This window comes from Monodelphis domestica, chromosome 1, assembly GCF_027887165.1.
Source record: "Monodelphis domestica isolate mMonDom1 chromosome 1, mMonDom1.pri, whole genome shotgun sequence".
Classification (NCBI taxonomy): Eukaryota; Metazoa; Chordata; class Mammalia; order Didelphimorphia; family Didelphidae; genus Monodelphis; species Monodelphis domestica.
Window position 1 is genome coordinate 625,579,969 of NC_077227.1, and position 25,706 is coordinate 625,605,674.

At 34.2% G+C, this 25,706-nt stretch overlaps 1 protein-coding gene across 6 annotated transcripts in view; it reads left to right on the forward strand.

Annotated features, from left to right (window-relative positions):
* The window catches only part of PAK5 (p21 (RAC1) activated kinase 5), a 320,486-nt gene that overhangs the window by 257,715 nt on the left and 37,065 nt on the right, over positions 1 to 25,706 (forward strand). For all 6 annotated transcript variants that reach the window (XM_007476696.3, XM_056813892.1, XM_007476699.2 and 3 more), the window contains one exon: positions 21,494 to 22,285. In XM_007476696.3, the coding sequence (XP_007476758.1) occupies positions 21,494 to 22,285 (792 nt within the window). The remainder of the gene's footprint in view (positions 1 to 21,493; positions 22,286 to 25,706) is intronic.

The following is a 25,706-nucleotide window of genomic DNA, read 5'->3' on the forward strand; positions in this document are numbered from 1 at the left end:
ACGTGCCTGAACTGGACTTGGAGAGAGAGGGCTGTCATTTGAATATCCCACCTCATAGAATTGACTAGTCAAGAGCATTCATCACTCTGTGCCTTGGTTTCCTCATTAGCAAAGTGATGATGATGCATGACCTATCCCACAGAGTTGCTGAAAGTGTTCAGCAAAAGGTTGTTGTTTTTTCTCTTATCATTATTTTGAAATTTAAAAAAAATCATTTGCAATAAAAAACAATAAATACCACCAAATATTTTATTTTCTCATCACAAAATCCCTGGGAGAGAGATGCTCTTATTATCCCCATTTTATAGCTGAGGTAGGAGTTAAGTAATTAAGTATCTAGGTGGATTTGAACTCATATCTTTTCAACTCCAGGTCCACTGCGCTATTTTGTTACCCACTACATATATAGTTAGTTAGTTAGTTAGAAAGAATATATATATATTTCTAGAATATATGTTTATAAATAGTGCTAGAATATATATATATTATATATAGGTAGAACATATGTTTATATATATATATATATATATAGCTAGAAACCAATACTATCATAGGATCATAGATCTAGAGCAGGAAGTAGTTATCTTAGAAGCCATCTAGTCTAACATTTTTCATTTTAATTTTAACACACAATACTACATTGTCTCTTAATGGCAATTAACAAGTTATACATTTTTTTCTTCCTGACATCCTCATGAGGTAGATTGTGCAAGTGTCCTTGTGCCCAGTTTTCAGAAGGGAAAGCTGATCCTTAGGTGTTCTTCAGGCAGTTTGTCCAAGGCCATAGTCCCATCACACCTAGGCTAATCCAGAAGTCATGACTCAAAGAATACAGAAATTGAGAGACTTGCAAATTGGGAAAACCGCTAATTTGGGGAAAGTTTTAGAGATTATTCCATTATCACTTTTGACTCTATATTTTCATGGAGAAAATTCCCTTTAGATATTAACTTTTCTTTCTTCCTTTTGTAGAAACAGGATGGCAGTATATAGCATCTGTTATAGCTGATAGACAAGGCTATGGAAGATTCTGAATTATTAGCTTTTTTACTTTTCTCTGGTGATCCTGTAAGAATGTCTGGAGGGGGCTCTGTTTTGTTTTGTTTTTTTGAATCTGACTGAAATGAACTCTCAGGTTCCTTCTAGCTTTAAGATTATGTGATGAAATGATTTTGCACTCCTATTGGGCATTTATTTGTCATCCTTTTTTTGTTTGTATTTTTAAAAAATTTGTTTCATTTTTTATTTTTCCAAATGACACATCAATATAATTTCTAATAATCTAATAATCTGACATTTTGTGATTTTGTTCTCTCCCTTACATCCCTTTTCCCTAAGATAGCAGGTGATATAATAGAGATTGTATGTGTGCTCTCATGCAATACATATTTCCATGTTCATTATATTGTTAAAGAAGACACATATTGCTTATACAAGGAAAAAAACTCACGAAGGAGATAAAGTGAAAAATGATATGCTTCCATCTGCATTCAGACTATCAGTTCCTTCTATGGGAGTGAATAGCTTCCTTTGTCATGAATCTCTTGTGTTGTCCTGGATCTTTGCATTACTGATAATCATCCTACATTATGACTGTTACTCTGTGTATTTTGTGTATATTGTGTATATTGCTCTCCTAGTTCAGCTCACATCACTTTGTATGACTTCATATAGGTCTTTCCAGGTTGTTGTTGTTGGGTTTTTTTTAATGATTGTCCTGTTCATCGTTTCCTTTGGCATAGTAGTATTCCTTTCTGATTATATACCACAGCCATTCCCCAACTGATGGACATCTCTTCAGTTTCCATTCTTTGCTACCACAAAAAAATGAGTTTCTATAAATATCTTTATACAAGTAGGTCCTTTTCCCCTTTCTTTGATCACTTTAAGATTCAGCTCTAGTACTGATATTGCTGGGTCAAAAGATATGCACAATTTTATGACCCTTTGGATATGGTTCCAAATTGCTCTCCAGAATGGTTATATCAGTTTGAGGCTCCACCAGAAGTGTGTTTAGTGTCCCAATTTTTCCACATTCCCTCCAACATTTATCATTTTCCTTTATTCTCATATTAGCTAGTCTGATAGCTGTGAGGTGATATCTCGAAGTTGTTTTAATTTGCATTTATCAGTCATTAGTCATTTGGAGTATTTTTTCATGTGACTAAAGGTAGTTTTAATTTCTTCATTCAAGAACTGTCTTTTCATGTCTTTTGACCATTTATCAACTGTATCCTTTTAAATTTGACTCAAATCTCTGTATATTTGAAAAATGAAACTTTTTTAAATATATTTTATTTGATCATTTCCAAGCATTATTCATTAAAGACATAGATCATTTTCTTTTCCTCCCCCCCACCCCCCATAGCCGACGCATAGGTCCACTGGGCATTACATGTTTTCTTGATTTGAACCCATTGCTTTGTTGATAATATTTGCATTAGAGTGTTCATGTAGAGTCTCTCCTCTGTCATGTCCCCTCAACCGCTGTATTCAGGCAGTTGCTTTTCCTCGGTGTTTCCACTCCCATAGTTTATCCTTTGCTTATGAATAGTGTTTTTTTCTCCTAGATCCCTGCAGATTGTTCAGGGACATTACACCGCCACTAATAGAGAAGTCCATCACCTTCGATGATACCACAGTGTGTTTGTCTCTGTGTACAATGTTCTCCTGGTTCTGCTCCTCTTGCTCTGCATCACTTCCTGGAGGTTGTTCCAGTCTCCATGGAACTCCTCCACTTTATTATTCCTTTTAGCACAATAGTATTCCATCACCAACATATACCACAATTTGCTCAGCCATTCCCCAATTGACGGGCATCCCCTCGTTTTCCAGTGAAAAATGAAACTTTTATCAGAGCCACTTGCTATAAAAATTTTCCCCAGTTTGTTGTTTTACATCTAGGTTCTGTCTGTTTTATTTGTGCAAAAATGTTTTAATTGATATAGTCAAAGTTATCTATCCTACATCTCATCATACTTTCTACATTTTTGTGCTTCCTTCCTTTGTTTATGGAATCTCCCTTTATTTCTAAATCATGTATCCATTTTTTTTTTATCTTGGCATGAGATGTTGGTTTATGGCTAGTTTCTGTGATACCATTCCACTTTTCCCAGCAGTTTCCATTGAAGAGTGAGTTCTTCTTCCAAAAGCTTGGATCTTTGGATTTGTCAAACACTAGTTGGCAAAATGGTCATTTACTACTCTATGTAAAGTATTTAATCTATTCCATTGGTATCATACTCTATTTCTCAACCATTCCCATATTGTTTTGATGTTTGCTAGTTTATGAAACATTTTGAGCTCCAGTACAGCTAGGCAACCTTCCTCCTTTTTCTTTGGGGGGGGGGGACAATTCTCTTGATATCCTTGGTTTCTCCTTCTATATGAATGTTATTATTTTTTCTAGCTCTATGAAATAATTCATCTTTCATTTTTGAAGAGGACCAATAACATCACAATAGGGCATCTTTACTTGCAAGTGAGTTTGATTTAAGTAAAGCAAAGTTACATAAAGTTGTCTGCCTCATTTTCTCTCCCAGAGTCATTGAAGTCCAGCGGCAGACAAAAATAGGGAAAAGTGATGAGAACTCAGTGAATGATCTTGGCATCTTCTTTGTCTGGCTAAGCTCTTGGGTACTTTAGAGGTACTTATATACATATTGGAATGGCCTTTTTAATATGACAGCATATGACTTTACTATATAGATCAAACACTTTTACAGTGGACTCAGGTTTTCTTTTAAATCTCTCTTCCTTTTCTTGGCTAAACTCCTTGAAAATACTGTCCATATTTATTGCCTTTACTAATCTTCTGCTCTTCCTGTGTTTTAGAGGCAGGACATAAAGGACCCCTATATTTTGACCCTTGTTCTTGTGATCTTTCAACTCTGCCAAGAATCTGAGAGCTTATGAAAATCCCAAGCAATATCCATAATAAAACATGGCAACAAAAAGAAATTCCATCTACTGAAAACTGAATTAATCTTTGTAATGGAAACTAGTAAGAAATGCCCCAGTGGACCTACTTAAAGCACAGTTTCAAGCAAGTTTCCTATTTTTCTTTAGATTTCATCTGAAAATGTGTTCCCTCAAGTTTTCATTCTAAAATTTCATTTTTTAGAGTCTCTCTCTGAATAACTTGGTTTCCCTCATAACTTACAGTAGTCTACTTTTTTACAGAGGTCTATTGAGCCCATCCAGCAACAGAGTGGTGTAGTGGATAAAGTGCCATGTCTGGGGTCAGAAAGACTCACTTTCATGACTTCAAATCTGGCCTTAGAAACTTACTGGGTGTTAGAATAAGGATTTAAATGATCTAATTAACCTAGTTAGAAGTAAGGATTTAGTATAGAGAAAGAGTTTTAAATTTTACCTTGGCTCCTTTAAGCAGAGAAGGAAAGAATTATCTGTGGGTCACTTTAAGAGAATTTCAGTGAAGGAAAAGGAAGTTAGAGAGAACTGGTCACTCTCTGGAGCTTCCTTGCTTGGAGTAGGTAGCCGGAGAGTTGGCTCTGATAAATCTGTGATTTTCACAAGAGTTATTTTGGAGAAGTCAAGAAACATCTTTTGACCTGAAGAAGACTGGGTGAAGTGACTGCTTTTTCTCTGAGAGAGGGAAAAGCGGTCAAAGGGGGCGCTGTTTTCCTCTTCCTTTGGCAGTGTCAGTTTCAAGCACCCTGCTGTGAGAACAGAAAGAAATAACTGTCATTTTCTGACAAGTAGTTTGAGGCAGCTGGTAAAATCTTGTAGATATTTTAAGGAGAAGTATATAAATTTAGGATCATCTATTAGGATACCTTTAGTTAAATAGATTTACTCCTTAGATAGTAAGAGCAGAGCAGTATAGGTTCACTCTGGTGAACACAAAGCAGTCTCTTGTGGACAGAGGGTTTTGGGGGTATAGTTAGAAATTTTATTGTTAGATTTAATAGATTCTAATTTTTTATTTCTACCTTTCAGCCTGTCCCTGTCCTTTCTCTTAATTATAAATAAATATTGTTGGATTAAGCTGTATCCAGCAAGTTTATCAACTGCCTTCCACTAGAGTTCCCTGACAGCATTAGCCTATCAATATCAACTGATCATAATGACCAATATCTCAACAAGATCAGATTTATACAGAACCTGGGCAAGCCACTCAACCATATTTGAAAACTCAGTTTCCTCGATATCTATATCTAGTATATCTATATTTGTTAAGGGTAAATTTTTAGGGTTGAGACTGAATATCATTTTAGTGGTCACCAGGGATTTAAATTCTAAATCCCAATGAAATACTCAAGTCAGAATGGAATTTTATAGTGGTTTATTTACAATAGAAGGAAGAAATTAAGAATGAAGGAGAAAGAGGGAAAAGGGTAGAAGATCTACTCAGGCCTGGCCTGAGTCAGGGGGAGTTCAGAAGCCTCAGCCATGGGGCCTTCCCAGAAGATTAAGTCTAACTCAGCTTCTAGCCACAAGGCTTCCTCCAAGATGAGGGACCTCCTTGGAGGCTGGTGCCTTCAGAAAGCCAGGGAAAGAGAATTCAGCCTTAACACTCACCACATGGTCCCCTAAGGGAAGCAGTCTCAGGTATCTACATTTCAGTCTTCCAAGTCAAGAACTCCACAAAAAGCTGCCAAAGTTCCTCTCTCAGGAAGTGATGCAAAATATAAAGGCAGTTCTTTTCGTCACTTCCTGTGTCTCATATGTGCCGATGGTGGCTTAAACTTGGCTTAGGACAGCACAGGGAGTCAGTCAATTGTTTCTGATTTGTCACTTGCTAGCACATGTGGGTCACAGACTCCTCCACACTTAATCCTTAGGTGGGGGTGTATACATTCCTGGTTGCTAGAATTCTAAAGACTAAGCAGGGTGGAGTAAATCTAAAATTCATGTATCTATATCTATATATATAATATATATACTCAATATGTATTACATATATATTATATATATATATAATATTTATATCCTCAATCCTATAAAAGGAACTAGAGAAGGAAACAACAAACAACTCCATTATCTTAACCAAGAAAACCCCAAATGGGATCACAAAGATTTGGACACAACTGAAATAACTGAACCCTGAATAACTGAAAAATACTTAAAAAAAGAATATAAAGACTCTGAGTACAGGTACTGTTTTTGCTTTTGCTTTATATTACCAGAGCCTAGCTCAGTACTAGGGTAAAGCAAGCATTTATTAGTTGATAGCTGATTTATAGATTTATCTATTAATTTTCCATCTCCTCAAAGAGTTTCTTAATTGTGTAGCATGTAGTAGCTCACTGTGAGGCAAGGTAGGCCCACAGATTTGACTTTTAGTTACATTTAGTTACTAATGGACTATGAAGCCTTGGGCAAGTTTCTTCACATCTGAGCACTGGTTTTCTAATCTATAAAGTGTAGGATCTGGCCTAAAAGAGTGCTAAAATTACTGCTGACTCCAGTAGGCATAGTCATCCTATGATTCAAAGGATTTGATGATTTATTTATGATTTGGTATTTGGATTTCTTTCATGTGTATACTGTTGTATATGTTTATTTTTCATTGTGAAATCCAAATATATAATTTATATTATATATAATATATTTATCTTTATAGTATAAGCAGTTTTATTAAGATTACAATATAGCCCCACTAATTAACTTTGAATATATCTCTGTTGGAAATACTACACACACATCCCCTTGTATCTCCGTACACTCCTTTCCTGCCATCTTTTGTAGTTTGTCTTCCCCTTTGGGTTGTAAGCCCCATTGAAGGCAAGGATGCTTTCTTTTTAGTAATTTTTAAATTAATACCACATATGCTAAATAGTTTCTTTTATTGCTGCCCTTTAATGTCAGGATCTTGCTAGACATTAATTCATAATGCACTTAAAAATATCTTCACCTGCATTAGGCTCCAGGAAAGCTCTTACTCTGGAGTCCTTGGCCACTCGTTTCAAGCATACAATGAATGGTTTCTTGTCTGATAATACTCTTGGGTGCTGGATTTAGCAAATAATTGATTAATGAGAACTTAAAGAATCCTAAGTTATAACCAAGATGCTCAGGCTTGCCTTTTTGCCCAGTTTCTGCCATTATACCTTTGTCTAGTTTCTAAATCCTACCAATGTTTCCCTTAGGACAAACTGGTATACCTAGCAATCTCCAAAGCAACAAAACCAGAACCAGCAAAATATGGATCAATAATAGACTTCAAATGTATTTTCAGTGGCTCAGTTCCTCAAATTGACTTCACAATTCAGCAACAGAGTCATTCTGAATTTTACTTTTGGCCAAATTAACAAGCTGTCATGATGGCACTTACAAGAGACTGGAGTTACCCCCCATTTCCTGCCCGTTGCCATGTAGACAGGCTATAACTAATAACTTTGACAGAAAGTCGTTATGTGAATGGTTGAAGCATAATTATTTTGTGTGTGTATATTTATTCAATCAAAATAATTTCATGTAGCAAAACTAGTTAATGGCATCTCCTGATTAATCACAGTTTCAGTTTATTAAGCTTTTGGGGGTTGAGGGTAGGTGAGGAGGTGGCGTGCAGCTCTTTTAATAAAATCTTCCCAAAAGACCTGAAATCTTATTCTTAGTAAATAGAGGATACTGAGCGTAAGTGAACTTCTTCCTGGATGACTGAAAGGTGGTGTAATGCCTCTATAAGAGCTCATTCTATTTTTCTGGATGTCAATATTGGGCACTAGTGAGGAGCAAGAGACTGGACCTAGCTGAGAGACAGGGTGTCTCATGGCTATTATTAGAGTCTTCCTACAGTCCTCTGCACGTCCTTGATTGGGAACTTATTTTATTTTCTTTCTATGCTTTTCTTTGAGTGGCCTCTTTTCTGCTAAAAGTAAAGGGCAGCAAAAATTCCTATTAATTTAAGAATTTTCATTATTTTAGTTAAATTCTGTTAGATAACATTTTTATTTTTGCAATACCTTAGATGGTCCAAAGAACAAGAACTTGGATGTGAAACTCTTTCCTAATCCCAATATCAGCCAAAAGTCTCTTCCTTGGCTTCTTTTTACCAAGGGCCAGCTATAAAGTAGCTTTTAAAAAAGATAAGTAGCAGTCTGGGGGTCATGTGAACTTTCCCAATTTTCTCCAGAATTAACATTTCCCAATAAGAGACTTCATGTATGTTGTTTCTCAAGAAATTTAGGGGTTTTTTCCCCATTGTATCTAGGCCCTTCCAATGTCATTCATTAATAAAAATTAAGAAACAAGATAACCAAAATTCACACAAGCTCTTTATGGGCAGATACTTTACATCAGAGTCTGGGGCTGCGGTCTGTGTCACAGTGAATGTGACTCCTTAAAAAAAAAAACAAAAAAACAACAAAAAAACAAAACCTGGAAGAGCAGATTCTGAAAGCATTCTTAAAAATCACATAAGGTATAATCACTTTAAAGACAATAAATGCAGGGTCTTATTAGGGCAAAGCTGTTAATTACATACTTCATTATTGTCAAGTTTAATACAGTATTTGAGAACAGAGACTGTTTTTCATCTCTCCTTGGGAACAAGGGAAGACAGCTGTTCTTACAGACAGATCCATTATAGCTTATCACCAGAGGACAGACCACTGAAGGAACACGATGAAATATGGCTGCTGTCACTGGGGTCCAGAGCAAACACTGAAATTGTCCAGAAAGCAATGGAAAGAAAATGAAAGCCACTGCTTCAAAGTAGTGGACTCTAATTCAAATAGATTGGCTTTCATTGATTTTTAACACACAGTAGTTCTGTGGCATAAAATTCACTGATACTCTTTTTATTGATCTATATAAAGCTGCACATTCTTTTACGTTGATAAATCTGCTTTAATACACAGCCTGTAGTGAAAGTAACAAATAGCAGCCTTCCCTTTTGAAGCTAGTTAAACGAAGCTATTGAGTATAGCATTTTTAATTTTTTTTTACTTATAATAGAAAATAAACATTATCCTACCTCTTGCTCTTAAAGATTCAAAGGATCATTACCATTCTCTTAGTTTCAAAAAGTTATTTGATTCTGACAACCTATTATCTCAAAGAAAACTATGTAATGTAAAGTCAATGGGAAAATCAGGACTGCTTTTTGTTTAATAATAATAATTTAAAAAACAATTTTATAACCAAGAGCACTATTGAGCTTATTGACAAGAAGTAGTAATAATCCTTTATGAGAACGAAGTATGTATTTACATAATATTAATGCATTCAAATTAAGTTAAATCATGGCATAAGATTATTAAAAGGAGTTAATCATGAGATCAATGAATATGGGCATTTTTTCATCATTGGTATAGTATAAAAATTACAGGCTTGTGCTGTAAATCCCTAGGTTCCAAATCTGTTTCTGCCATCTATAATATGTGTGACCTTGGGCAAGTTATTTTCCCTCTCTGGACCTCAGCTTCCTCATTTGTAAAATGAAGAAGTTGGCCTAGATAATTTCTGAGGCACGAGTTCTTAACCAGTATTATGGACTACATTGTCTGATGAAGCTTATGTTCCTCTTCTCAGGGTAATGTTTTTGAAGGCATAATACAAAATACATAATATTATAAGGAAAATCACTGACTTGAAATCAGTTTCAAATATTAAAAAAAAATGTTTAATGTATGCTCAAAGGCCTTTATAGCCATATAACCTTTGATCTTGTGGTTCCATGATCTATAGTTGTGATTTTTCTTGCTTCTCTCAATTTGTTTTTTCTTTCAAAAATAATTTTAGTATATTTTTATTTAAAGATTACATATAATGCAAGTTTTAATAATTGTTTTCTGACATTTTACAATCTGTGTTCTTTTCCTATCTCCGAGGTCCTCCCCTTCCCCTGAGATGGCAGGTAATATAAGTTATACATGTTCTGTTATGCAATATACACTTCCATGTTCATTATGTAGTGAAAGAAGATGTGTTGCTTATATGAGAAAAAATCTCATGAAAGAAATAAAGTGAAAAAATAGTATGCTTAAATCTGCATTTAGAATCTATCATTTTTCTATGACAATGGAAAGACTTTTTCTCTTGGAGTTGTCTTGGACTTTGAGTTTTCTTTATAAACAACTCAGAGACTTTGAGGAAAAGGGGAGAAGCCAGGCCAGCACCAATGACTGTTCATTTTAATTCTGCTGTAAAGTAAAAGCCGAAAGAATTCCAGTCCTAATGGAATTTGGAAATGTTGAACAGTGTGCAGGGCCTGGCAGCCAAAAGGAACATTTTACTTTTCCCATGAAAATCTTTTGAGTATACTTAGCCTACCTTTATTTCTAAAATAGAAGTTTTGTTTAATTTTCTTGACCTAGGGATTATCTTCCTAAATAAGAAGGAAAAGAATAAAATTGTTCATTCTTCAAAAGCCTGTTTTATATTTTAGACTACACAAATGCATCCTTACTTGATTCACTTCCTATATTTTCCTTGTCTTCACTAACATCTCATACCCTCTAAATCTTCAACTTCTTCCTGTTTGCTGGTTCTTTCCCTAATGCCAAAGACCCTTCTCCCCATCTTAAAAACCAAAACCAAAAAAAGCCCCCTCACTTGATCCTAGGATCCTTACAATGCATCATCCTACATTCAGAAATGTGCTTGTAAATATTTAGCAGCTGGCTTTGGGGGATAGAGGAAGGCTGGATCATTAACATTTTCTTTATCACTTTCTTAAGTCTAGACAATCAACAAAACAATAAATCAAGCCCTGATTGATAGTGCTTACCAATTTCCAAGATGCAAATGCTCACAAGAAAGTTGAACACTGAGCTCTAGAGTACAAGATCAAGTTGATACTATCGCACATCTTCCCTTATCTTTCCTTTCCTCACACCTAAACATTTTTAATATTGTCTGCATTTGATGCCACCACTTCTTCCTCTGCTCTCTTTTCTAAACTCCCCGCAGTCCAGCCTCTTATAGTCTTATTTCAAGGGAAACTACTCTTTCCGATTACAATGATCTTTTTGTTGTAAAATCTAAAGACCTCTTCTCAGTGCTCATCCTTCTTGACCACTTAACAATACTGCAATCGTTTGGTCGATCAGTAAGCATTTATTAACCTCTTATTATGTGACAAGCACCATGCTAAATATTGGAGATTCAATGAAAAAGTGATAACAGTCCCCTTGAGGAGTTTTATATTTTAAATATATTTATATTATATATAATATATTATTTATATTAGAAAACACTTATAGAATATAATATATAGAATATAAATAAATATATATATAAATATATATAAATAATATATTATTTATATTAGAAAACACTTATAGAAAAGGGTATATATGGGACACATGTGTGGCTGACGGAAAGTGACATCCTTAGGAACATTGTTCTCTCTAACTTTTCATGGTATTGCTCTCTCTTTCTAGTCTCCCTATTTTTTTTTACTAGACCTCAGTGTCCTTTGCTGCATCTTCATCCATACTATACTCTTTAATTCTTGGACCCCAACCTCTCCATTTTAGAGTCATTTCTCTTTCTTCTGATAAAATATATTTATCAATTCTCACTAATTCAATTATCACTTCTGGGCAGAGATTGCCAGATTTTACTATTGAGTTCTTGTTTCTATCCTAAAAAGTTCTGCATCATGATCAGCCTATTGAACATTTTGAATTGGATGCCCTGAAAACATCTGAAACTCAACATATCCAAGGCAGAGCATGTTATCTTTCAAAAAAACTCTACCCCACTTTGGAATGTCTCTACATTTGTCAAGGGCAACCACCATCTTTGTGATCACATCCTGACTTTTCCCCCTTGTTTTTCATCGCCTATTTGTTTATAGATGCTTTATTTTCTTAAATAATTACATCATTCCAGTTTAGTGACAAAATTTAACTAAAGTTTCTTATACTCGTAGATTTTTATACACAAAATGTTTAGGTTATACTAAAATTAAATTTATTTTTTCCATTTAGACAAAGAAATCTTTTTTTTAAGTTTTTAAGTTAACCTCACACATTTTAGTGTGTTCAGTGCAAGTCATTTGACTGATGCAATGCACAAACTCTAGAATTACAAAACAAAACATTTGTTTATACTATTAAATGATTAACTCTGACCTTCAGAATGAAATTACCTGAATATAATTGTGGATAATGGAGAAATAACTGTCAAGTACATGCTTTTTATTTCATTGACTTAGATCATTTTTAGCACAATTAGTGAGAGAAAAGATATTTTACTGGTACAAAGTGCTGTTATGTTATTACTATTTTTGAAACACAAGTGCTAGAAAACTGGTATATATTTCTTTAAGCTTTCCAAAGAATTGAAGAATGAATTTTCAAAGAAACCTAATTAACTCTTTAAACTAAGAAGATTTTCCTTAGGGAAGAGAAAAGAGCAAAAAGTGGAAACAGACTTTCATGTAAACATCAGATCTAGTATTCTAATCTCAAATATCCCTAGAAATCATTTTTAGAGTTTTGTCATGTTCTCCAAAGTAATTATAAAGTTGGAAGGCCATTTTAGGTGCCAGTCTGATCACAGACATTTATTAGTACCACAGAGGCAAATAAATTAATTTTCTGGAACATACAAAAAAAGCAAAATTCTTGAGAAACCACAAACAACCATGAAGAAAATTTGCCCAATCATTTTCCCCATTGATTCATTTTTAAAGATTATAAATATTTCACACGAAGTATGGATACCATTCAATGTGAACTGAAGATACTAAATAAAACAAGGTGATCATTTTGACTTCATAGGTATTGTCTTGGTGGGAACATATATGTGCTTCAAATGTGACTCACCCAAGGAAAATCTAGGAGAAAGAGAGAGGAGAGGAAGCATTCTGGACAGCATTCTGATGAAGGTTGATGAAAAAGGAGTAACATTATTATTCTCATTTTACATATGAGGAAACAGAGGCTTAAAGTGATTAAGTGCTTGCTCAGGATCACACAGCTAGTAAGGGAATGAGGCAGTTTTTGAATTCAGATCTTCCTGACTCCAAGTCCAGCACTCTGACAGACCTTCGTAAATTAAATTAGATGACCTCTGAGGTCACCTCTACCTCTAAAACTATGGTTTGATCATGATCTTTAGGTTGGAAAAGGCAAAAGAAAAATGGAAGATAAATTAATTACTTGCTCCAATTGACCTTTGTCCTTTGTAGAAAATGGAAGATGTCATTGCTGGGCCATTGCCATTGATTTTTCAAGACTTATTATGGATGATTCCCCAAAAAGGAGCTTCATAAGTAGAAAGAGAAAAATAATTTAAAATGTCAAAGGTCTTCCAGAAAATCATAACGAATTAAGAAACCTAAATATCTTACAGCAGGGAAAAATACAAGGTCATTGCCCATACATTTTATTTCATTTTACTTGAAACTATTTTCACATTTTAAATTTTTTTATTTAATTAATTAATTTAGAATATTTTCCATTGTTATATGATTCATGTTCTTTCCCTCCTCTCCTGCCTCCTCCCTCCCAGAGCTGATGAGCAATTCCACTGGGTTTTACATGTATCATTGTTCAGAACCTATTTCCATATTATTAATATTTATAATAGATCGATTATTTCAAGTCAAAATCCCCAAACATATACCCATCAAACCATGTGATCAATCATATGTTTCTCTTCTGCATTTCTACTCCCACAGTGGATAGCATTCTTTCTCCTAAGTTCCTCAGAATTGTACTGGATCATTGCATTGCTGCTAGTAGAGAAGTCCATTAGGTTGGATTGTACCATATTTTATCATTCTCTGTGTACAACGTTCTCCTGCTTCTGCTACTTTCACTCTGCATCAATTCCTAGAGGTCTTTCCAGGAATTCTTCCATTCCATTAGTCCTTTCAGCACAATAGTATTCCATCACCATCAGATACCACAATTTGTTCAGTAACTCCCCAATCAAGCGACACGCCCTCATTTTCCAATCTTTGCCACCACAAAGGGTGAGACTATAAATATTTTTGTACAAGTATTTTTCTTTATTATCTCTTTGGGATATAAACCCAGCAGTGGTAAGGCTGGATTAAAGGACAGACAGTCTTTTAAAGCCCTTTGGGCATAGTTCCAAATTGCCATCCAGAATGTTTAGACCAATTCACAACTCCACCAGCAATACATTAGTATCCCAATTTTGCCACATCCTCTCCAACATTCATTACTTTCCTTTACTGTCATATTAGCCAATCTTCCATGTGTGAGGTGGTACTTCAGAGTTGATTTGATTTGCATTTCTTTAATTATGAGATATTTAAAATACTTTTATGTGTTTATTGATACTTTTGATTTCTTTATTGGAAAATTACCTGTTCATGTCCCTTGCCCATTTATCAGTTGGGGAATGGCTTGATTTTTTTGTATAATGGATTTATCTCCTTATAAAGTTGAAAAATTAGACCTTTGTCAGAGGTTTTTGTTATAAAGATTTTTTTCCCAATTTATTGCTTCCCTTCTAATTTTGGTTGCATTGGTTCTGTTTGTACAAAAACTATTTAATTTAATGTAATAAAAATTATTCATTTTATATTTTGCAATATTCTCTATCTCTTGCTTGTCCTTAAATTCTTTCCTTTCCCATAGATCTGACAGGTATACTATTCTATAATCTCTTTATTTATATTTAAGTTATTTACCCATTCTTAATTTATCTTGATAGAGGTTGCCCATGCATTTTAAATGCAAATGGGAAATACTGAATTCTAGAATCTTCAGATCACCAACACAGGAAAATACTAGGCTTGAAACCTTAAGACAGAAAGTAAATGAACTTCAGAATTTCAATTCAAAATTATAAAGTTTTACCCGTACCTAAGAGAAAAGCATCAGTTATGATAGAAAAATTCAGCAGATAAAAGATTGGAATATAATGTTTTTAGAAACCAAGAACAAGCTGCCTTCCAAAATAATACATTCTGCCAAAGGGAGCCTAATTATTTTTTAAAAGATGAATCTTCGATAGAAGAAAGGTTATCATTCTTATATTTGAAAAAAAAAAAGATGAGTAAAGTATTCAAAAGGAGTTGTGAGCAAAAAAGGACAGAGAGAATAGAGGTAAATAGAAAAAGAAACTAACAATATAAGTAAACTCAGGGTAAAATTTTGAAAAAGACTAGCATCACAAAAAGAACAAGAGGAAAAATAATGAGTTAATGAAATATTTAAAAAATATATAAAAGAGAGTTTAGAGCAGTCTATAAGTGGACACAGAAAGACAAGACCTTTTTTGTCACTATTTAACAACAAAATTTTTAAAATGTGCACAAAAGAAGTTTAATTTCATATAATCCTCTCTTCTCTACATATTGGAATTTTCATAGTGGTTAAATTCAAAACAAAAATGAACATTAAAAAAAACTGGAATGCAGATAGCATAAAAAACCCTAATAATAAGGGTGAAATGGTGATTTAAAAGAAAGAGGAAATCAAGGCAAGATAAATAAGTGGAAAAAAACACAAGCCTAAACATTATATGTTTAAGTGTGAATGGATTCAATTCCCCAACAAAAAAGAAGAGCAGAATAAACAAGAAAGTGAAAATCAATAAATAAATCATTACATATAAAAACACTTTGAGAAACATACTCAGAATGAAAATTAGACTCTGCAATCATTTAATTTAACTATTCATCCTCTGAATGAGGACTTGTCCCAAGGTCATACAGGAAATATATAGTAAAATTTGTATTCATAGGGCAACCAAAGATGTCTATCCATTTTCTGTTTTGTGACTGGTAGCATTATTTATCTGTCATACTGTAGAAGATTTATAGAAAGACAAGTGAAGTAAGGCTTATCCTGAGGTCTCCATCATTTAGCCTCTTCCTGCAGTTTTCTTATCCACTTGCCCCTTCACAAAAATAAATAAATAAATTCGTCATTGGGCTCAGCTGGTGTCCTCAGGGAAGGATTGAAACAAAAAAGGAGCAGAACAAATCATCAGAGATAAACCCGTGTCATAGAAAGACTGCCAAGTGTGAGAATATTTGGCTAAAGACATATGTGCCACAGTGCACAGACATGCTCAGTAGATTTGCTTTTTGAGCATGTAAGAAATAAATCAGATGTAGAAGAATCAGACTTTTTAGTAGGAGGTTGGAACACAGCTGTGTCCTTGCCTATCTTCCTCCCATCATCTGGAACACACTTAGGCTGACATCCAGAAATGACCATCCTTTGTCTCCTTATTTATTTGTGAAGAGGAGGCTCTCCTTCAAGGATGGGGGCAGGGGGGAGGAGAAAACTCCTTCAATGTGGGTGGGCATCAGTGTGATATATTATTCTTCATGGAAACTAGCCTTTTTTTCCACACTTGAGACATACGGAATCAGATTTACAAAGAAGTTCTTGACCACACTCGCACTCGTGATGGGTTCTTATTTTGATACTAGAGGGTAAATTCCTCCAGGGCAGGGTCCTTGCCTTGTCTAAACTTTGTAGTAAGACAATGGTCTGCAACCAGTGGTCAATGAATACACATGTGTATTTATGCATGTACCTGTATAAATATATGTATTATAATATAATGTATATAGATACTTGTATATGTGGGTGTTCGTGATGCCTAACTATAGTGTGTATAATTAATTACACTGTTATGTACTGTGTTGTGTTATATCAGAATATAAGTGCTCCTCCCAGCTAGCTCTTTATGGTTTCTTGAAGATTTTAGAAACAGAATAATGCTTCTTATGGCCTCTTCTTCTTGTCTTGTCCAAGTATCTCATCTGAACTTCTTGCTATTATATGGAGAGTAAGCCAAGTCTGTGAATTAGTGTGTTTAACTAAAGCAAGTTTATGAACATGTTTAATAATGATTTCTGGCCTTTTTATTTTTTTCCATTTGAATAAGTTTATTTAGTCAATTTAGAACATTATTCCTTGGCTACAATAATCACATTATTTCCCTCCCTCCCCTCCACCCACTCTTCCCACAGACAACGGGCAATTTCATTGGGTATTACTTGTGTCCTTGATTAGAATCTATTTCCATGTTGTTTACACTAGGATGTTCATTTAGAGTCTACATTCCCAACAATATGCCTTCAACCCATGTATTCAAGCAGTTGTTTTTCTTCGGTGTTTTTACTCCTGCAGTGTTTCCTCTGGATGTGGATAGTGTTTTTTCTTGTAGTTTCCTCCAAGTTGTTCAGGGTCATTGCATTGCCACTAATGGAGAAGTCCATTACATTCGGATTTCTGGCTTTTTAAAAAGACACAGTGCACGTTCCAACTCTTGGTCTAACTTTATTTTTTTCTTCTAATTCTATTTCTTTTTCTAATAATAATTTTCTTCTAATTCTAATTTTCTTCTAATTTTTTTCTTCTAATTTTCTTCTAATTCTAATTTTCTTCTTATTTTTCTTCTAATATTCTAAAATCTAATTTTCTTCTAATTTTTTTCTTCTCATTTCTGCTAATATTATGATAATCTCCCCCCATTCCAGATGTTCATATGATTATGGATTATGTGGAGAGTGAACATTGTTCCCTCTCTCAATCCAGGACTTATTAAATTGGCAATCCCATAAAAGAAAAGGGGAGAAATGGATTGTTTTTTTAATTTTATGATTTATATATTTATTCATATTATGTTATTATTATTCATTAAATTTATTCATTTATTAAAATATTATTTATTTTATTAAACTGAGCTGTTATTAACCTCTACTCTAGATATCTTATGCATGGACTGAATTTTATTTTTATATAAAATAGATCTTTTTGGTGAATCAACTTTTATAAGGAATTTTATAAGTAGATTCCAGGTTATGTCTCACTTAAAAAATTCAGCCTAATTGTCATTACTGCTAATATCTATGTGGAATATGGTAATGATGGCAGCTAGGTAGTATAGTATATAGGATCCTGGACTTGGAATGCAGAACACCCAAGTTCAAACCCTGCCTCAGCTACTTTTACTTATGTGACTGTGGACAGATCATTTAATCTCTCAGTTGTAAAAATAGATATAATAATAGTACCTATTTCATAGGGTTGTTTCAAAGACCAAATGAGGTACACTATATGTAAAGTGCTTTGTAAACCTTAAAGTATTGTGTTAATTTTATTATCAATATGGTGATTATTAAATATTATTTAAGTTTTTGTTTTTATTTTTAATTTAAATTTTATTTTAATTTCTTAATTTTATATAATATACAGTATGTTATATAATATAATGTATAATTAAGATTATATAATCTAATATAGTAAATATATAAAAACAATATAAATATAATATAAATTTTAATTATGTTTAATTATTATGGATATTATTGATAATGATTGAAATTAATAATAATTCTAGTTTATAATAAATATTATTGAAATTGATGTTATTAATATGATAATATTATTAATATGATGAAGTGTACCTGCTCTTAAACGCCAAAATATCTTCTGAATCATCAAGGAAAGTTTTATATGATGCTTGGTATAATTTAAGCTAAATATATTTCATTGGATTGTAATTCTCTGCATTGTGCATTTAAAAACCAAACATAGTCCTCAAGACCAGAATCACTTTCACAATATAATGAGGCATTGCTGAAGGATCTTTTTTTTTTTAGTGAAGTAAGTGCCTTAGCAACAATTATATACAGCATATCTATGAAGGCAGGTCAAAGATGAAATGCTATGAGGATGCAAAGCAACATAATATTTAGACAGTACTAGGACAAATATGAGAAATTTTCCTGGGGTAGATGAGTTTTGTGCCATCTTCTTAAGGGAGTAATGAACATGATTTTATAGGGAATAGAGGTGTGTACTTTAATGATTTGTTATGTAGTAGATATTGATACTAGGGGAATTATGGCAATGGGGAAATGTTAAAGAGGTAACACTGGGAAGCAAGCCAGAGAAAAGACTGGATCTTGAGCCCCTCCCCCTACAGTACTTCCTGTTCCCTTTCAACTGTCTTAGAAATATTCTCCTCACTGATGGTAAGCTTGAAGATTTCCTCCAATAACTAAATCCCACAATCAAATCTTTCAACTAAAAGGTCTTTTATTCTTTGGGTCCAGGAGGGAAGGAGAGGGGAAGGGTGAGAAGAAATTAGGTCTCCCTAAATTTTCTAAGTTATCTTGTTGATTAAAGATTTCAAGATGTATTCAAATTCAGGAAACAAAGTTATCTTTCCCTAAGGGGAGATATTGACAACAATACTGACAGGTTTCTTCTGGGCTAGAACCCAAAAGTCTTTTTCAGAACACAGTCTTATGGATAAGGCAATAACTAGAGAGTAGTCTATTATACACTTTCTGGTCTAACAGCCAGAGAAGGAATCCTTTCAGCCAGCTCAAGCTGCTTAACTGCTTTTTTCACAAGGTTCCATGGAACTGTCTCCCCATCTCAGTTGATTGGAATTTTAAAAAGTTCTGAGCTCCTTTTCTTTTTTTGCAGATGTATTTTTCACTTCTCAAAATCTTCATTTACAATTAGCATATTCAAATATTTAGGCACTTTGATTGACTAAGGTCATATTAAAATAGCCTCTGTCTTTAAAGAGAAATATGTTTATTATGAAAACAAAAGTGATTGTTATAAAGAGAAAACTATCAATTTAGTTTATCAAATTTGGAATATGAGCTGATATATATTATATATATTTATGCACACATACATACATTATGTATTTTTGCACAGGATATTTTTGTGGAAAAACATAAAAGGCAAAAATGCTTTTATGATTGTCAAAATCTATCTTGAATGGCCCTCTTCTCCAGCCCAATGTGAACACTTTCTGGTTCTAACTTTTAATCTCAGGACACTCCTACCCTGGTGTATGTCCTGCTCCTTACAAATATCAGAAAACCTGATTGGGCTAGATACTATTTCAGTTATCCAAATAGTCATGAGTCCTCATGTCTGTCACCCATATAGTTTTTTCCCTGTTCTTGACTTTCGCACCTTTTCATCTACTTCGGATCCTTTGGAACTTCTAGTTACTCCCTGCGTCCTAGATACTGCCTGCTTACCCTGGTTTGATCCATTACCTTTCTCTGATGTACAATAACCATTTGCATCCCAATATAAACTACTCTTTGGTTTCTGACTCTCTAATTCCACCTTAATCATAAGATTCTATATACTTCTCCATTCCCAGCCACTTCCTATACCCAAGTGTAGGCTTTAGTTTAGGTGGTGTTGGGGGGGGGGGGGAGACTCTTTGTGTTGCCTTTTATTTCTCATTCCTGCCTTTTTCTTATCCATTCCAGCAAGAGTGAGAACTTAATAAATGTTAACCAACGGACTGGTTTTCTTTTTTCTTCACTTGCTCCTCCTTCAGAGGAGACACTTTCATAATGTAGGGCTGGAATTCAGCCAGAAGTGAAAAGTTGACTTCTCTTGTCTTTAATAATTAAAAGAGAAGAAAAACAAAACAAAAAGAGCCATAATCACCAACTTGACATTGATTATAAAATTTTCACTTGATCTAGATCACATAGTTTTAAAGTATTTGATATTTTCTCATCTATTTTTCTCCTTCAGTCATAAAAGTTGGTAGCATATTCTCAATTGAATTTCTCCTTTATACTTTTGTTCATTCATCTTCCCCTGTATTGTTTGTTGCAAATCTTGTCTTCCTCATATTGCTGCCAACAGTATTGTAAATGGTTTTGCTATTTCTCTTTCTGTATTGGTTATTTCTATGTGATTTATGCTCATCAAAGAGCACACTTGCAATTGAGGATTTATCACTTGGTTCCAGCTCTATCTACCTCATTTCCAGGCAACCTAATGTTCAATACAATTCAAACATGAAAGTATGGACATGACTATTACTCCTTTAATATGGGAATAATTAATCTTATAGTAACCACACTAGGAAATCTTCTTTCTGTTATCCCATTTCAATTACAGAGAGATCTAATACTCCATTAGAGAATCTAGTGTCCTACTTTGGAGATTTTTTCTAACAAAAGACTTAAAAATATGTGCATGTATTGGGTAACATAATTGTTATTGTTCAGGCATGTCCAACTCTTCATGACACCATTTGGAGTTTTTGTAGCAGAGATATAGGACTAGTTTGCCATTTCCTTCTCTAGGTCATATTATAGATGAGGAACTGAGGCAAACTGAATAAATGATTTTCCAGGGTCATACAGCTAATGACTGAGGTCAGATTTGAAGTCATGAAGATGATTCCAAGCACAATACTCTATCCATTGTACTGCTTAGCTGCCCTAGGTAATATATTAGGTAATCACATTTATTTGTCATTTCTTAACAATCCCCCAATAGCACCACTTACAGAACAATAATTGTGGGTTGTGAAAATTATAATTATCTCTATTTATAGATTGGTTTTGTTTGTATGATGGAAGAAAGTAGAGACCTAATTTGTGTTTTAAACAGGTAAATGACCATTATCAATAATCATTTTCATTTCTCAGTCAAGTGTGAGGTATTGTTCTTTGGGAGATGAGGGGAAATTGCCTCCTTGTTTTGTTTTTTATTTGTTTTTTTTTTAATTTTGAATGCACAAATATTAAGAAGACATTCCTTAAAAATTATTTCTTTTCATTTTTCAGACAATTGTTAGAGGAAACAAACCCTGCAAGGAAACTTCCATCAATGGTTTGCTAGAAGAATTTGACAATATCTCTGTGACTCGTTCCAATTCTCTAAGGAAAGAAAGCCCTCCCACTCCTCACCAGGGTACTTCCAACCATGTCCAGGGACATTCAGAAGAAAATGGTTTTGTCACATTCTCTCAGTACTCCAGTGAATCTGATACTACCACCGACTACATAACAGAAAAGTATAGAGAAAAGGGTCTATATGGAGATGAGTTGGATCGATATTATAAAGGAAGCCACGCAACCAAGCAAAATGGACATGCAGTGAAAATGAAATCGGGTGATGCCTACTATTCTGACATTCAGTCTTTGAGATCAGATATGTCTAGATTTTCTGCAGATTATCACACCCACACGGATATGCTAAGCAAACCAAGTGAATATGGCGGCTTCAAGTGGGACTATCAAAGAATTTCAACTGCATCCCCTCTAGATTACCGAGATCCCTTTCAATTAACTCCCTCTAGGACTGCAGGGACAAGTGAGTGCTCCAAAGAAAGCCTGGTGTACAGTGAAAGTGAATGGCGGCCCAGCATGGAAGACTATGATAAAAGACCAAAGTCTTCATATATAAATCAGACGAGCCCTCAGCCAGCCATGAGGCAGAGGTCAAGATCAGGTTCTGGACTTCAGGAACCGGCCATGCCATATGGAGCAAGTACATTTAAGTCACACCCACAAGGACACTCATACAGCTCTTACACCTACCCTCGCCTCTCAGAAACCACCACGTGCATTCCAAAGGTAAAGTTGGCAGCCATCAGTCTGATCATTTCCTCCCCATGTGTCTGGGGTTGAATATTGGAGGATTTAGAAGTCCGGTAAAAATAAGAAACTTTTTTCCCCAAAATAATTATAATAATAACAATAATAAAACAGTTAAAGAGGGGGTTAGCTTTACTACAGCAGTTAGCCTTTTAAAGAAGAAATATTATTGAAGTTTTACTTTATCACACAACTGCCATGGTCTAATACATCACCCCTAGTCCTGTGTTCTAGTGACTATATCTTGAACATTACATGGGGGATTCTAAATATGGTAGCAAACCTAAGATGCAACCTTTGAAAGAGAAAGATGATGAGAGACAAGAATAAGATTTGTTATACTTGGCTGAATCATTTTTCAGCCTATCTTTTTCTACCTAAAAAGAGGAAAGAAGCAAGCTCTATTGGTCTTCTTATACTCAGAAGTCTTGCCCATAGCATATTGCACCATCAATGTCTAAAGGAAGGCTAAACCTATATGAACAACCTTCATGTTATTTTTTAAGCTGTATGTGACCTTACATTCATTATATTTTTTCAGATTATATTTTTTTCAAAGCTCAGTTCAAGTACTAGGAAACCAGTGCCAAATCTCTCAGTTTCTACTATCCTTCCTAGAAATTATTTTTAAAATATCTATATGTTTAATATTTAATTTTTTCTGTACACATAGGATCATATTATTTTCCCCCAATAGAATATTAGCTCTTCAAGAAAAAGGACAGTTTCATTTTTGCATTTGTGTCTTAGTGACTAGTATAGAACCTGACACATAGTAGGTATTTAATAAATATTTGTTGAATTTAGTGGAAGACCAACAAAAATTATAATTAGCATTAATATTATTTAGCATTGACATTTCCAGGGAGGGCTTCCTAATGGTTTGAAGTAGCCATGTGACTATTATTATGGATGGTCAGATTCCATAATTAGGTACTAAGCAGCACCATTCATTCATTGTTTTCTCAATGTCCTGAAAACCCATTTTAATATTCTCCATATCTGCAATATAAAGTCCAAACTCCAGTACTATAAAGTAGAGAGACATGACAGTGAAGCAAAGTAAGCCAGAGTAGAGGATGATGGGACCCTGGAGATTCCCTCACTGGCTTGTCTCTCTATCTTTTACCAGATACAGATCTGGGGCTCATAAGAAAGGAATGAAAATAGAATCTCTTAGCAGGGTCTTTTTTCTTCCTTCTTCCCTCCCTTCCTTCATTCCTCCTTCCCTTCTTCCTTTCCTCTCTCCCTCTCTCTCTTCTTTCTTTCCTTTCTTCTCCTTCCTTCCTTCCTTCCTTTCTTCTTCTCTTCCTTCCTTCCTTTCTTCTGCTTCCTTCCTTCCTTCTTTCCTTCCTTCCTTCCTTCCTTCCTTTCTTCTTCTTCCTTCCTTCCTTTCTTCTCCTTCCTTCCTCCTTTCTTCTTTTCTTTCTTCCTCATCCATCATACCACCTAGCTGGCCTAATGGTCACATTTCTTCTCTTCAAAAATGCTCATAAACTCCCTTTTGTCTCTTAAAGAAAATTCAGAGACCTTTTCCCAACATTCAAAGTCCTCCCCAATCTGGCACCAACTTCATCTTCCAGTCTTAACTCTCATCACTTTCTTCTACATGCTCTATGTCCCAGCCAAATTGTACTATTTAGTGTTCCCTAAACAGCCTGTATGGTTTTCCACCCTCGTGCTTTCCCTCTTCCAATCCCATAAGCCCGAAATGTTCTCCCTCTTTCTTCACCTTCTGACTCCCTATGTAGTCTGTAAAATCTTCCCCATGAAGACTTTCTTGATCTGGCTGCTAGTGACAGACCCTTTACCTCCACCCCAACATAGCACCTTGTTTCACCACTTATTAATCTACCCTGTTCAACTCTATAAACATTCATAACCTACTCTGGTGTAAGACATTTTGCTGAGTAAGGACTCATCATGTAGTATCATGTATTATATATTCTTTGAGTAGTACAGATTCTTTGTTCATCTAAACCAGGAATTTTCAAATTTTTGGATCTCAAGATCCCTTTCACTCTAAAAAAAAAAAAATTGAGATTTTTATGGCTATTATTTATTTGGTTGATTAAAATTTATTTTGCATATATCCTCCCCCAAGAGCTTTTGTTTATGTTGGTCTTGTCTTTTTATAATTACCATATTAGAAATTAAAATGTCTTTTCATGAAAATAGTTTTAACCTTATGGTCCACATGGAAGGATGTCAGATCTACAGGGGTCCTCAGAAGACACTTTCAGAAATGCTGGTCTAAACTGGAAGCTCCCTGACAGCAAGGATTGTCATGTCTAAAAATCTTTGCCACCCCTAATCCATCCACAAGCATTGATTAAGGGTTTGCTGTGTGTAAAGAAATTAGGCAAAGTAGAGAGATACAAATACAATGAATAAGGAACTAACATTATAATAAGGAAGATAAGTATATATACAACAACAGACAGAGAATAAATGCAGAACATATAAAAACAAGATAGTTTGATTGAGGGAGGAGGCACTAGAAGATAGATCACAGTGCATTGCATATAGTGGGAGACCAAGAAACCTTTGTTGTGGTGGTGTTCGTATGTAGAATAGATCATTATTTGATGGATTTGGGGAAGAGTAGAGAATTCTGTCCTCATTTTGTGCTAGACATGAAGAGTTAATGAAACACTTAATAAATAATTATAGTGAGATTACTCAGAAATAAGTAAAGGATGTTAAAGATAATGGGTCATTTATCTGGACCTCAATTTCCTCTTTTATAAAATAAAGATAAAATATATCCTATGCCAAGCACTGAAGAAAGTGCTTATTAAATCTTAAAATACCGTGGTAATACAAGTTGTTAATGAAGACAAGACTTCTGGCCCTATTACTTTTCTACTTCAATAACAACTGTGTATCCTTGGCAATGGTGTCAAACTCAAATAAAAAGGAAAGCTTCAAATTGACTTAGGGGAAAAAAAGTCATAATCTATGATATATTGTACTTTTATTTATTGTGTTAAATATTTCCTAGTTAGATTTTAATCTGATTCCTTTTACAGGGCTAAAAATCTGTCCCTGGGAACAGAATCAAAAAGACCACTATTTGGATTGTCCTCTCTTACTGAGTAACCCTTGACAAATCATGTTATTTCTATGGATTTCAGGTTCTTTTTTTTTCTAGGATGGGAATAATAAATGACCCAGCATTTAACTCCAAATATCTATATAAAATAAGATATGAATGTCAGATGTATTCTTAAAACTATTATTACTATTTCACTCTCAACTTTTTCAATGAAAATTCAAATAGAAGTAGTCCTGAGTCAAATTGTTTTCTTGTCATTATTATTTAATGGGCTACTTTTTCATTTATTATACCAGATTATCTCAGAATGCATCTCTCAAAAGATTATACAATCATAGGAAT